At 38.7% G+C, this 14158-nt stretch overlaps 2 protein-coding genes across 2 annotated transcripts; both read left to right on the top strand.

Moving 5' to 3' along the window:
* Positions 1-359: 359 nt before the first annotated feature.
* Positions 360-4980, top strand: OR1A1 (olfactory receptor family 1 subfamily A member 1). The gene has a single exon (XM_077969819.1). The coding sequence runs from the start codon at positions 1025-1027 to the stop codon at positions 1961-1963; it is 939 nt and encodes a 312-aa protein (XP_077825945.1). The 5' UTR covers positions 360-1024; the 3' UTR covers positions 1964-4980.
* Positions 4981-7990: 3010 nt separating this feature from the next.
* OR1D5 (olfactory receptor family 1 subfamily D member 5) lies at positions 7991-8977 on the top strand. Its single transcript, XM_015118273.3, is given in 4 exon segments — positions 7991-8044; positions 8046-8272; positions 8274-8654; positions 8656-8977. Coding segments are annotated over 4 exon segments (984 nt in total).
* The last annotated feature ends 5181 nt before the right edge of the window (positions 8978-14158 follow it).

Genomic DNA, 14158 nt, shown 5'->3' with positions numbered 1-14158 from the left:
TCCCCTAAAATCTTGCCCTCATCTTAGCTTGGATGTATGGTGTGTGCAGTTTGGTCACGTTGTCAGGATGAGTGAAGTGGAAATACAGAGGGAAAAGTTCACACCTATAGATGTAGACCTGACAGTTTACTATGCGGTGGTTGAAGCAACTAAGGAGTTGCTTGAGTCACCCAAAGAAATAACGAAGAACAGGAAGAGAAGACTGAGAAGAAAGGCATTGTGATTGTATATATTTGAGGGCTTGCCAAAGAGGAAAAAAAACAAAAAAACTGTTTTTCCCTTTCTTTCTTTTAAAGGAAATGGTGAAAATTTACTTTGAAAATGAGAAACCTGGGGAGAAAATTCTCCAGACTGTTTTAGTAGGATCTAAATGCAGTAGTCCCTGTGATTTACCATCTTCCAATGCAGTGTAGATACCTGCTACCTCCTGGGTTCTGGGATCCCTCTGAGCTATTTCAATGGAAAAATTCCTAATTTCTGGGCTGGCCTTTCCACCAGCAAACCCTTTGCACTGGAGTATTTTGTCAAAGACTTCAAAATGCTGTCTTTTCCTTATCATGTGTAATAAAATTAGTGTGTGATTTTGGCTTCTCCATTAGGTTGTAAGGTCCATTGAGAACATAGACGATGTCTTGAATAAATAGATGAATAAACTTATGTGTCACATATTTATGACTTCTCCATGAGGTCTAACAAAGTGACTAGACCATGGGACATGACAATTATTTGTTGTATGATTAATTTCTAGGCGTTTAGTGGTGATGCTTGGAACAGGAAGGATGGGCACTTCTGATTCAGAGATTGCTCACTTTTTAGACATGACTGCCAAGGGGTGAATGACTATTAGTTCTATTGACCAACAGGGATGTTTCCCCAAAATATTGGATATCTCTATAATTTAATAAACTCAGATGTATAGACAGCTGCATCACTTAAGTTAGAAGTGATGGAGAAGGATTATCACTACACACAGTAACTATGCTAATATAATAATATTCCTCTCCCCTTTCATGTTGAAGAAGCCATGAGGGAAAATAACCAGTCCTCTACACTTGAATTCATCCTCCTGGGAGTTACTGGTCAGCAGGAACAGGAAGATTTCTTCTATATCCTCTTCCTGTTCATTTACCCCATCACATTGATTGGAAACCTGCTCATCATCCTAGCCATTCGCTCCGATGTTTGCCTTCACAACCCCATGTATTTTTTCCTTTCCAACCTCTCCTTGGTTGACATCTTCTTCTCATCTGTAACCATCCCTAAGATGCTGGCCAACCACCTCTTGGGCAGCAAATCCATCTCTTTTGAGGGATGCCTAACGCAGATGTATTTCATGATAGCCTTGGGTAACACAGACAGCTATATTTTGGCTGCAATGGCATATGATCGAGCTGTGGCCATCAGCCGCCCACTTCACTACACAGCGATTATGAGTCCACGGTCTTGTGTCCTGCTAGTTGTTGGGTCTTGGGTGATTGGGAATGCCAATGGCCTCCCCCACACTCTGCTCACAGCTAGTCTGTCCTTCTGTGGCAACCAGGAAGTGGCCAACTTCTACTGTGACATTACCCCCTTGCTGAAGTTGTCCTGTTCTGACATCCACTTTAATGTGAAGATGATGTATGTAGGGGTCGGTGTTTTCTCTGTGCCATTGCTATGCATCATTGTCTCCTATGTTCGAGTCTTCTCCACAGTCTTCCAGGTTCCTTCCACCAAGGGCGTGCTCAAGGCCTTTTCCACCTGTGGTTCTCACCTCACGGTTGTCTCTTTGTATTATGGTACAGTCATGGGCATGTACTTCTGCCCTTTGACCAATTATAGCCTAAAAGATGCAGTGATCACTGTAATGTACATGGCAGTGACCCCAATGTTAAATCCTTTCATCTACAGTCTGAGAAATCGGGACATGAAGGCGGCCCTGCGGAAACTCTTCAACAAGAGAATCTCCTCGCAACCAATGTGAGAGCCTACACTGGATAGTGTAGTCATCAATAAGGGTATATTGGAAATCCAGTTCTGACGTCATCCTCCTACAAGAGGTCGTCTCTGATCTTTCCAGCCTGAAATTCCTTTTCTCAGAACTCTTATAACATTTTAATGAGTTAATAATAAGTGATTATTGAAATTACCACTTTCAACTCATTGCTGCTCTTTTTGGCAGAGCGGCAGCACAGGGATACCGGGCATATGTCCTGATGAGTGGAGTCAAGTTGGGAAGATCTGAGCCTCAGCTTTCACATCTACATGTCAGGAATAATAAGTGCCCTACATGGGTCACATGGTGTGTTGATTACAGTAACTCATGCTTTCAAGCTTATAAATCACTATTCGTGTGTCCATTTTTATTTGACTATTAAGTTTAATCCCCTTATTAGGCTTGCAAGTCTCTGAGGGCAGGAGTTGTCTTTACACATCACTGTACCTTCGCAATCTTGGTCAGATAAAGTGCATCCAATGAATACTGGTGGAAGTGGAATGAATAAGATATTAATCTCTGAAATGTAATATTATAATTAGAGATAATCGAACCAGACATTTTTTTCTCATCTTTAAAACCTTTCAAGAAAACTCCCATTCACAATTGCTACAAAGAGAATAAAATACCTAGGAATACAGCTTACAAGGGATGTGAAGTAACTCTTCAAGGAAAACTAAAAACCACTGCTTAAGGAAATAAGAGATGACACAAATGGAAAAACATTCCATCCTCATTTATATGAAGAATCAATATCATGAAAATGGCCATTCTGCCCAAAGTAATTTATAGACTCAATGCTATTCCCATCAAACTACCATTGACATTCTTCACAGAATTAGAAAACACTTCTCTTCTCAGCACCACATCTCACTTATTCCAAAATTGACCACACAGTTGGAAGTAAAGCACTCCTCAGCAAATGTAAAAGAACAGAAATAATAACAAACTGTCTCTCAGACCACAGTGCCATCAAACTAGAACTCAGGACTAAGAAATTCAATCAAAACTACTCAACTACATGGAAACTGAACAACCTGCTCCTGAATGACTACTTGGTACATAACGAAATGAAGGCACAAATAAAGATGTTCTTTAAAACCAATGAGAACAAAGACACAACATACCAGAATCTCTGGGACACATTTAAAGCGGTGTGTAGAGGGAAATTTATAGCACTAAATGCCCACAAGAGAAAGCAGGAAAGATCTAAAATTGACACCCTAACATCACAATTAAAAGAACTAGAGAAGCAAGAGCAAACACATTCAAAAGTTAGCAGAAGGCAAGAAATAACTAAGATCAGAGCAGAACTGAAGGAGACAGATACACAAAAAAACCCTCCAAAAAAATCAATGAATCCAGGAGCTGGTTTTTTGAAAAGATCAACAAAATTGATAGGCCACTAGCAAGACTAATAAAGAAGAAAAGAGAGAAGAATCAAATAGACACAATAAAAAATGATAAAGGGGATATCACCACTGACCCCACAGAAATACAAACTACCATCAGAGAATACTATAAACACCTCTACGCAAATAAACTAGAAAACCTAGAAGAAATGGATAATTTCCTGGACACTTACACTCTCTCAAGTCTAAACTAGGAAGAAGTAGAATCCCTGAACAGACCAATAGCAGGCTCTGAAATTGAGGCAATAATTAATAGCCTACCAACCAAAAAGAGTCCAGGACCAGATGGATTCACAGCCGAATTCTACCAGAGGTACAAGGAGTTGGTACCATTCCTTCTGAAACTATTCCAATCAATAGAAAAAGAGGGAATCCTCCCTAACTCATTTTACAAGGCCAACATCATCCTGATACCAAAGCCTGGCAGAGATACAACAAAAACAGAGAATTTTAGACCAATATCCTTGATGAACATCGATGCAAAAATCCTCAATAAAATACTGGCAAACCGAATCCAGCAGCACATCAAAAAGCTTATCCACCATGATCAAGTGGGCTTCATCTCTGGGATGCAAGGCTGGCTCAACATACACAAATCAATGAATGTAATCCAGCATATAAAAAGAACCAAAGACAAAAATCACATGATTATCTCAATAGCTGCAGAAAAGGCCTTTGACAAAATTCAACAGCCCTTCATGCTAAAAACTCTTAATAAATTCGGTATTGATGGAATGTATCTCAAAATAATAAGAGCTATTTATGACAAACCCACAGCCAATATCATCCTGAATGGGCAAAAACTGGAAGCATTCCCTTTGAAAACTGGCACAAGACAGGGATGCCCTCTCTCACCGCTCCTATTCAACATAGTGTTGGAAGTTCTGGCTAGAGCAATCAGGCAAGAGAAAGAAATAAAGGTATTCAGTTAGGAAAAGAAGAAGTCAAATTGTCCCTGTTGCATTTGACATGATTGTATATTTAGAAAACCCCATTGTCTCAGCCCAAAATCTCCTTAAGCTGATAAGCAACTTCAGCAAAGTCTCAGGATACAAAATCAATGTGCAAAAATCACAAGCATTCTAATACACCAGTAACAGACAAACAGAGAGCCAAATCATGAATGAACTCCCATTCACAATAGCTTCAAAGAGAATGAAATACCTAGGTATCCAACTTATAAGGGATGTAAAGGACCTCTTCAAGGAGAACTACAAACCACTGCTCAGTGAAATAAAAGAGGACACAAACAAACGGAAGAACATACCATGCTCATGGATAGGAAGAATCAATGTTCTGAAAATGGCCATACTGCCCAAGGTAATTTCTAGATTCAATGCCATCCCCATTAAGCTATCAATGACTTTCTTCACAGAATTGGAAAAAACTGCTTTAAAGTTCATATGGAACCAAAAAAGACCCCGCATTGCCAAGACAATCCTAAGCCAAAAAAACAAAGCTGGAGGCATCACACTACCTGACTTCAAACTATACTACAAGGCTACAGTAACCAAAACAGCATGGTACTGGTACCAAAACAGATATCGACCAATGGAACAGAACATTGGTCTCTCAGAAATAATACCACAAATCTACAGCTCAGAAATAATACCACAAATCTACAGCCATCTGATCTTTGACAAACCTGATATAAACAAGAAATGGGGAAAGGATTCCCTATTTAATAAATGGTGCTAGGAAAATTGGCTAGCCATAAGAAGGCTGAAACTGGATCCTTTCCTTACTCCTTATACGAAAATTAATTCAAGATGGATTACAGACTTAAATGTTAGACCTAAAACCATAAAAACCCTGGAAGAAAACCTAGGTAATACCATTCAGGACATAGGCATGGGCAAGGACTTCATGTCTAAAACACCAAAAGCAATGGCAACAAAAGCCAAAATTGACAAATGGGATCTAATTAAACTAAAGAGCTTCTGCATAGCAAAATAAACTACCATCAGAGTGAACAGGCAACCTACAGAATGGCAGAAAATTTTTGCAATCTACTCATCTGACAAAGGGCTAATGTCTAGAACCTATAAAGAACCCAATCAAATTTACAAGAAAAAACCAAACAACCCCATTAAAAAGTAGGCAAAGGATATGAACAGACACTTCTCAAAAGAAGACATTCATACAACCAACAGACACATGAAAAGATGCTCATCATCACTCACCATCAGAGAAATACAATTCAAAACCATAATGAGATACCATCTCATACCAGTTAGAATGGCAATCATTAAAAAGTCAGGAAACAATAGGTGCTGGAGAGGATGTGGAGAAATAGGAACACTTTTACACTGTTGGTGGGACTGTAAACTAGTTCAACCATTGTGGAAAACAGTGTGGTGATTCCTCAAGGATCTAGAACTAGAAATACCATTTGACCCAGCCATCCCATTACTGGGGATATACCTAAAGGATTATAAGTCATGCTGCTATAAAGACACATGCACACATATGTTTATTGCGGCACTGTTCATAATAGCAAAGACTTGGAATCAACCCAAATGTCCATCAGTGACAGACTGGATTAAGAAAATGTGGCACACATACACCATGGAATACTATGCCGCCATAAAAAAGGATGAGTTCGTGTCCTTTGTAGGGACATGGATGCAGCTGGAAACCATCATTCTCAGCAAACTATTGCAAGAACAGAAAACCAAATACTGCATGTTCTCACTCATAGGTGGGAACTGAACAATGAGATCACTTGGACATAGGAAGGGGAACATCACACACTGGGTACTACTGTGGGGAGATGGGGGGGAGGGATAGCATTAGGAGATATACCTAATGTAAATGATGAGTTAATGGGTGCAGCACACCAACGTGGCACATGTATACATATGTAACAAACCTGCACGTTGTGCACATGTGCCCTAGAACTTAAAATATAATAATAATAAAAAAGAAAAAAAGAAAAAAAAAAGAACAAAGAGTTTGAGAACCGATGGGTTATAAGGAATACAAGAATAGCTGGAAGGAAAAAAAAACCACACACACACACACAAAAACAAAGAATTTGGGTGAGAGAAGATGAGAGTATGAATTCCTAAATTGGCAGTTTAATGTGATAAGTTAAATTTACTATCTCAGAGAAAAAAAGCTTTTCTTATTTGGGGGAAAAGGATGGAATCTTGGATGAGGGCTTTCTAACTTAACAGACTGTATGAAAGCTAATGCCTTTAGTTATATGTGAGATTAGGTCTAAACAATTTCATAACATTATGAATGACGCTGGTGAATTAAGAGTAATCACAGCAAGAACAATAAACAGAGATGGTTTTCTGAAGGGCAAATAAAATTATTTAGGAAAAGACTTTTGATGACCTATATGCTAATAAAGTTAACTGAAAGGTACTTCCTAAGGGACTATATGGTTGAATAAGTCTCATTCCATTTTTGAAAGACCAGTGCAAATGGTAAGCTAACATGAGTAACTCTTTTTAATGCAAGTTCCTGAATTATTACTCAGATTAGTGCCCATTAATGTACATTTTAATACATAATAGTAAGTGATACCCCATAACAATAATTCTGAACCATCAAGAAGAGGACAAATTTTGCTCAGCATTTAAGAAGTCAGCCAAGTACATGGATATTTTAGAAATACAGCATAGCAAAAGTATCAAAGTAGAAGATCTGGCATGTAAGGCTTTACCTCCAGCTATCTGACTACCATTCCAAAAAGATTAACTTGTTACAGGTTCTACAGTGAAAATGTTCCAATTTAATTCTAAGAGGGTCTTTGCTCCTGGGGAAAGTGATATTAGGAAGAGCCACAGACACAGTGCTAAGGAATGGAAGGTAAAAACGTGGTAGAAGAATTTTATCTCCCTGACAAAGACAAGTTTTTTCTTCAGCTCAGTTATTCCTTGTGGTCATCAGGACATAAATGCTTTTGGGGTTAGGTAGGGGAATATATTCCTTTGAAAGGCTATCTTGTTAAATTTGAAATTAATGTCATGCATTTGTTAAGTCTTTTAATTACCACTTGTTTATTAAAAAGAACTTCCTAAAGGAAAAAAAAAAAAAAAGAGTTCCCACAGGACGGTCTTTAGCGCTGCACTACGTGGCTTATGGGGACCGTGAAAGCTGAGGGTCTGTTCATTTTGTGGTGGGTCACTTCACTGACTAATCACAAACATCTTTTTTGTTCTAATGATGTTTCCACTGATTTTCTTAGATTTCCCAGAGAGATCATTATATCAGTAAGTAATAATAATTCTTCTTTCTTCTTTCCAATATTTTATTTCTCCACTTCCTCCAATTGGACAATAATCATTTCTTGTGACGCGTATACCTATATTAAATACCACTTAAAACCCTATATAAAATCGTAACACTAAACTTTAAACACTTCAAGGCTACTGGAAGATGGCAGGATTAAAAATAAGGCTTAGACATTGTTTTTATAATATTCAGCATGTAAGGGTAGAAGTTGCTGGAATAATTAAGTTGCATACTTTCCATATTCTGTTTTGGTGCCTATAATGACCTGTTGCTTTTATTATTTTTAAAATTTAGTCCAAGATATTTTAATGCTAAGAAAAGAGTTGATTTTGCTTATCTTCATGTCCTTATTCAAATGAGGGCAATTAATAAACATTTGTTGGTGTTAATGTTGCAGAAGGTTGGGGGAAGTGGATGGAGATAACCAGAGTGAGAACTCACAGTTCCTTCTCCTGGGGATGTCAGAGAGTCCTGAGCAGCAGCAGATCCTGTTTTGGATGTTCCTGTCCATGTACCTGGTCACGGTGGTGGGAAATGTGCTCATCATCCTGGCCATCAGCTCTGATTCTCGCCTGCACACCCCCATGTACTTCTTCCTGGCCAAATTCTCCTTCACTGACCTCTTCTTTGTCACCAACAGTCCCCAAGATGCTGGTGAACCTCCAGTCCCAGAACAAAGCCATCTCCTATGCAGGGTGTCTGACACAGCTCTACTTCCTGGTCTCCTTGGTGACCCTGGACAACCTCATCCTGGCCATGGCATATGACCACTATGTGGCCATCTGCCACCCCCTCCACTATGTCACAGCCATGAGTCCTGGACTCTGTGTCTTGCTCCTCTGCTTGTGTTGGGGGCTGTCTGCTCTCTATGGCCTCCTCCTCACCCTCCTCATGACCACGGTGACCTTCTGTGGGTCCCGAAAGATCCACTACCTCTTCTGTGAGATGTACGTCCTGCTGCGGCTGGCATGTTCCAACACCCACATCATTCACACAGTGCTGGTTGCTACTGGCTGCTTTCTTCCTCACCCCCTTAGGGTTCACGACCACATCCTATATACGTATTGTCAGAACCATCCTTCAGATACCCTCAGTCTCTAAGAAATACAAAACCTTCTCTACCTGTGCCTCACATTTGGGTGTGGTCTCCCTCTTTTATGGAACACTTGTTATGGTATATCTGCAGCCCCTCCACATCTACTCCATGAAGGACTCAGTAGCCACAGTGATGTATGCTGTGGTGACACCTATGATGAACCCTTTCATCTACAGCCTGAGGAACAAAGACATGCATGGGGCTCTGGGAAGACTCCTAGGGAGACCCTTTCAGAGGCTTAAATGAAGGTAATTTTGGAAAGGGGATCGAAGTGGAGACCGGAAATCTCCTTCACCCACATAAGGCATTATGCTGTGGGATATGCAACAGTCATTAGGGTACAGCTGCAGCTCAGAATGAGCATATCTGCCTGTGGTGAAGAAAAGACATAATGTGTATCCCAGTGCCTCCAAGACCTCACCAGCCTTGGCAATAAATAATGTCATGCTAACACTACTACCAGGATTTTACAGAGTCAAATATTTAAACCCGCTTGATTATAGGCCCACAGTTCTAGGCTTATCTATATATACCCAGTTATAGCCTTGGGCAGTCTCTCATGTTCTCTAGCACCCATTCACTTATGACCCAGAGGTCTGGCTTCTCTAAGGAGCCTGCTACCCTCAAGCTCTTTGGAGAAGACACTTTGTACTACCCCTACCACAGATGCCCTGGGTGGGGCTTCCCCTTTCTTGATGCTCTAACAGGTACAACATGCGCCACTTCAATGTTGACATAGAGTCACTCTGGACACACCCCATATGGTTCATGCGGAAATGCCAACAAAATTCCTCTTGTGCTCCGGGTTGATTTTATCTTTTGGGCCTCAAGCAATACTCTCTTGCCTTTTCCCTGCATTCCTTTTCTCTGTAGGAAGTCAGATCTTGCCCTTGGAAAGACCATCCTAGCTTTTATTTCTGTAGTTCCTCACCTTCCTTCTCTCCTTCATGCAAGAATTCCATCCACCCCTCAAAACAAAACTCTCAAACATCAGCGCATATTCATAAATAGCAGTCGTAGAAGGGCCAGTACAAGGGGAGGATTCTGGAACAAATGAACAATTTAGTTATCCCGGAGAACATAGAGAAACGGAGGTATTTTAATAAATAAATTGGGAATAGCACTCAATAAAATATAAAACAAAAATATAATAAAGAGAATTTTAAAAGCCAAAGATTGGTTCTTTCTTTAAAAAAATGAAGTGAATAAACCTCTGGGATATTGATTAAGGAAAGAAAAGACACAAGTAAACACTACAGTGGGAAGAATGGGGGTAAAAACTAAAGATAACATCAAGATTAGGATGATGAAGAGACAATATCAACATCTACATGCCAACAATTTTGAACATTTTGACAAAATAAATATATCCTTGGAAAAAATGTGACTTGTCAAAGCTGACTCAAGAAGAAATGGAAAAATTAAATAGTCCTATAACTAGAATTTAAGCAATCATTTTAAATATTCATATATATGAATATGTACATGTATCACAAATACAAATCCATTGATAAGCAACTTTTAGCAAGTTATGGATCATCCAGTTTAAAAACAAAAAATCTCTGCAAAGAATAGAAAAAGAAATGAAACTTCCCAAATAGTTTTATGTCATAATTATCACCTGATATCAAAGCAGAAAAAGAGTACAAGAAAGAAAAGTGCAGGAGCTAATTTCACTTAATATACACAGGTATCCCAAAGAAAATCCTAGTAAATTGAATCCAACAGAAAATTTAAAACTAATAATACTGCATAAGGACCCACTAGGATATATTAAAGGTATGTAAAGATAATTTGATACTTTTAAATCCATGTTATTTATTATATTGACAAATTAAAAGAAAAAATCAACATGTCAATAGATGCAGAGAAAGATAAAATTCTAAACAAATGTTGTCCTTGATAAAGCAGTAAAATTATTTTATTAAATCATACCTTTTAGTGTATGTTCTTTTAATATTTTGTATAACAAAATGGCAAGTCCACATAGAGCATTTCTGCATCTCAAAGTACAATGGTTGTCTTGTGAGGAAGTACCTGAGTGATTGATTGAATTTGGGCTCAACCAGCCACTTCATGGAACATTATTTGTATTTGTTAGAATAACTGATAAACTATAGTTATTCAGAACTGGTACTTGCCAAATGTTGTCACAGATACATGAAGTGAGCCTGTTATTGCAAGAAAAACTGACAGTATTTGTTGCTAGTAATAAATATTTGCTCTATCAAGCAAATATCACCCCTTTGGAAAATTCATCCCTCATGGTGATGGATATATATTTCATATACATATTAAATGTGTCAACATTTGGAAGATCTACATAACTCAGTGAGTCAATATTTTTCAAATGACTAATGCATTATGTGAAAAAGTTACACGTGGATAAAAGATCAACTTTAAAAAGTTACATGTGAATTAAAAGACCAATTCAAAAGAAGCCAATGAATTTTAATGACCTAGGGGATAAAATGTCTATTGATATGTTATCAGATTCTGCATTGCTAGCAACCTTTAAGAAACTACTACTTATCACATTTTGATGTAGTATCAAATAATATTAATTGAAAAGGTTATTAACATAATCCTCCCTTTTGCAATTACATATCTGTATAAGGTTGGATTTTCTTCATACATGTCAACCAAAATAACATATCACTACAAATAAATGCAAAAGCTGATACAAGAATCTAGCTCTCTTCTATTAAGCCAGACATTAAAAAGATTTGAAAAAATGTAAACCCATGCTATTCTTCAATAAATTGTTTTAAATATATATACTGATTTCTATTTAAAATCCTACTATAAAAACATATAATGGTAGTATTGTTTTATGAATGAATTAGTAAATATTTTAAATGTCTAATATGAGAGTATCAATAGATACAATCCACATAAACACAGCTCACAGTTCTTTTGGTCCCGAAAATTTTAAGCAGGTAAATGCGTCCTGAAACCAAAAGTTTGAGAACTATTCTCCTAAAGTACAAACATACTTGAAAATTGTTCTCAAATTCAGGAAATCAGTTCCTTTGAAAAAGAGGACAAAATGAGGGAAAGGAATGGGGATAATGTTTTAGTGTTATCTATAACATTTTAAATATTTTTACAGAAAGAAGTGACATGATCAGGTAACAAATTAATATTTTTAATTTTGTGGATGGTATATATGTGTCTAAAATTATGTTCTTGTTGCATGTTTGAAATTATTCATAATTACTTTAGTTTTTAAAGGATCTGGAGGTTTGGTTTGCCATTGGATTTGAAATTGGATGAATGATTAGACGTGGAAAACACATTTGTCTTAGTCAATTAGGGCTGCTATAACAAAATACCATACACTGGGTGGCTCAAACAACAGATTTATTTTCTCACAGTTGTGGAAGCTAGGAGTCACTATCAGGATGCTATCATGGTTGGGTTTTGGTAAGACTTCTTCCTAGCTTGTAGACAGCCACCATCTGGCTGTGTGCTCACATGACCTCTTCTTTGTGTATGCAAGGAGAGAAAGGAAAAGCACTGGTCTCCTCCTCTTCTTATAAGAGCACTAATCCCACTATGGGGCTCACCATCATGAGCTCCTCTAAACCCAATAACCTCCCAAAGGTACTATCACATGGGGGATTAGAGCTTCAACATATGGATTTGGCAGGGACACAAACATTCAGTCCATAACAATACTTCCTTCTCCTCCAAACACATAGAATATCTGAATCATAGAGTCTTTATTTAAACAACAGTCAACAAGAGAGTGACATAAGCAGGATGGCAGAATAGGAGTTCTCCACTTCACTCCCCCACACAGAAATCCAACTAGAAGCACCCACAATCAGGAATACCATCCTAACACAAGCACACAGGGAGGGGAACGACACACACTGGGGTCTGTTGCGGGGGGTGCGGGCAGTGGAGGGAGAGAATTGGGAGAAATAGCTAATGCATGCAGGGCTTAGTACCTCCGTGATGGGTTGACAGGTACAGCAAAACACATGGCACATGTTTACCTATGTAACAAACCTACACATCCTGCACATGTATCCTGGAACTTAAAATTTTTAGAAAAACATCTTGAATATTCCAGGAATTGGGATTGAGGCTGAGACACCACCCTGGGCCACACAATTGAGAAAAGCCATGACCAAAGACTAACAGAAATGGTTCTCTGACCATTTTACCCTCCCCAAAGTCAGCACCGCACCACACGCAGAGAATGTCCCTAGACCCACAGTTTCTATAATAACAAAAGTGAATTGGAGGCCAATACTCAGTTTTCCCACCATTCTGGGATCCTTTGTAGGAGGAGACAAGCTCACTCTTGTCTCATCCTCAGGGAAACAGAGTGCCAGCAGAGTTAGACCACCTGGGGTCAGTTAGAAACAAAGAATGAAGGTAGGACTTACAGTAGCCAGCACCGGGATCTTGGGAATTGCTCAGTATTCTGGTCAATAGAGATGCCATACCAGAAAAAACTAGTCAACATCATGCTGCAGGAAACACTGTCCATTCACCTTTCAGGCTCGAATCCTGAGCCACCTTCTCCACACAAGCCAGTTGCTTTCATTAGTCTTCCCCAGGTTGAGAGGCAACTGCATATCAGCAAGTACCTGTAAAATGACCATCTGGACTTTCCCAACCTTAATTCCTGGGATTCAAGCCTGGTTCAACATACAAAAAGCGATCAATGTGATTTATCACATAAACAGAATTAAAAGCAAAAACCATATGATCATCTCAATAGAAACAGAAAAAGGTTTTGGTAAAGTCCAGCATCCCTTCATGATAAAACTCCACGACAGAGTAGGCATCCAAGGAACATACCTCCAAACAGTAAGAGCCATCTATGACAAACCCACAGCCAACATCATACTGAATGGGCAAAAGCTGGAGCCATTCCCCTTGAGAACTGGAACTAAACAAGGAGGCCCACGCTCATCACTCCTATTCCACATAGTACTGGAAGGGCCTAGCCAGAGCGATCAGGCAAGAGAAATAAAAGGCCTCCAAATAGGAAAAAATAAGTCAAACTATTGAAAAGTGGGACCTGATTAACTAAAGAGCATCTGCACAGCAAAAGAAACTATCAAGAGAGTAAACAGACGACCTGCAGAACGGGAGAAAATGTTTACAAACTATGTATCTGACAAATGTCTAATATCCAGTATGTGTAAGGAACTTAATAACCAAAAAATAACCCCATTAAAAAATGGGGAAAGGAAATGACACTTCTCAAGGGAAGGCATACAACTGGCCAAGAAACATATGAAAAAATGCTAAACATCACCCATCAGAGAAATGCAAATCAAAACCACCGTTTTGTGAGATACCATCTCACACCAGTCAACATGGCTATTAATAAAAAGTCCAAAAAAAGCGGATGCTGGCAAGGCTGTGGAGAAAAGGGAGGGAAGGCTTATATGCTGATGGTGG

This window comes from Macaca mulatta, chromosome 16, assembly GCF_049350105.2.
Source record: "Macaca mulatta isolate MMU2019108-1 chromosome 16, T2T-MMU8v2.0, whole genome shotgun sequence".
Classification (NCBI taxonomy): Eukaryota; Metazoa; Chordata; class Mammalia; order Primates; family Cercopithecidae; genus Macaca; species Macaca mulatta.
This window is presented reverse-complemented; position numbering and strand designations above follow the sequence as displayed.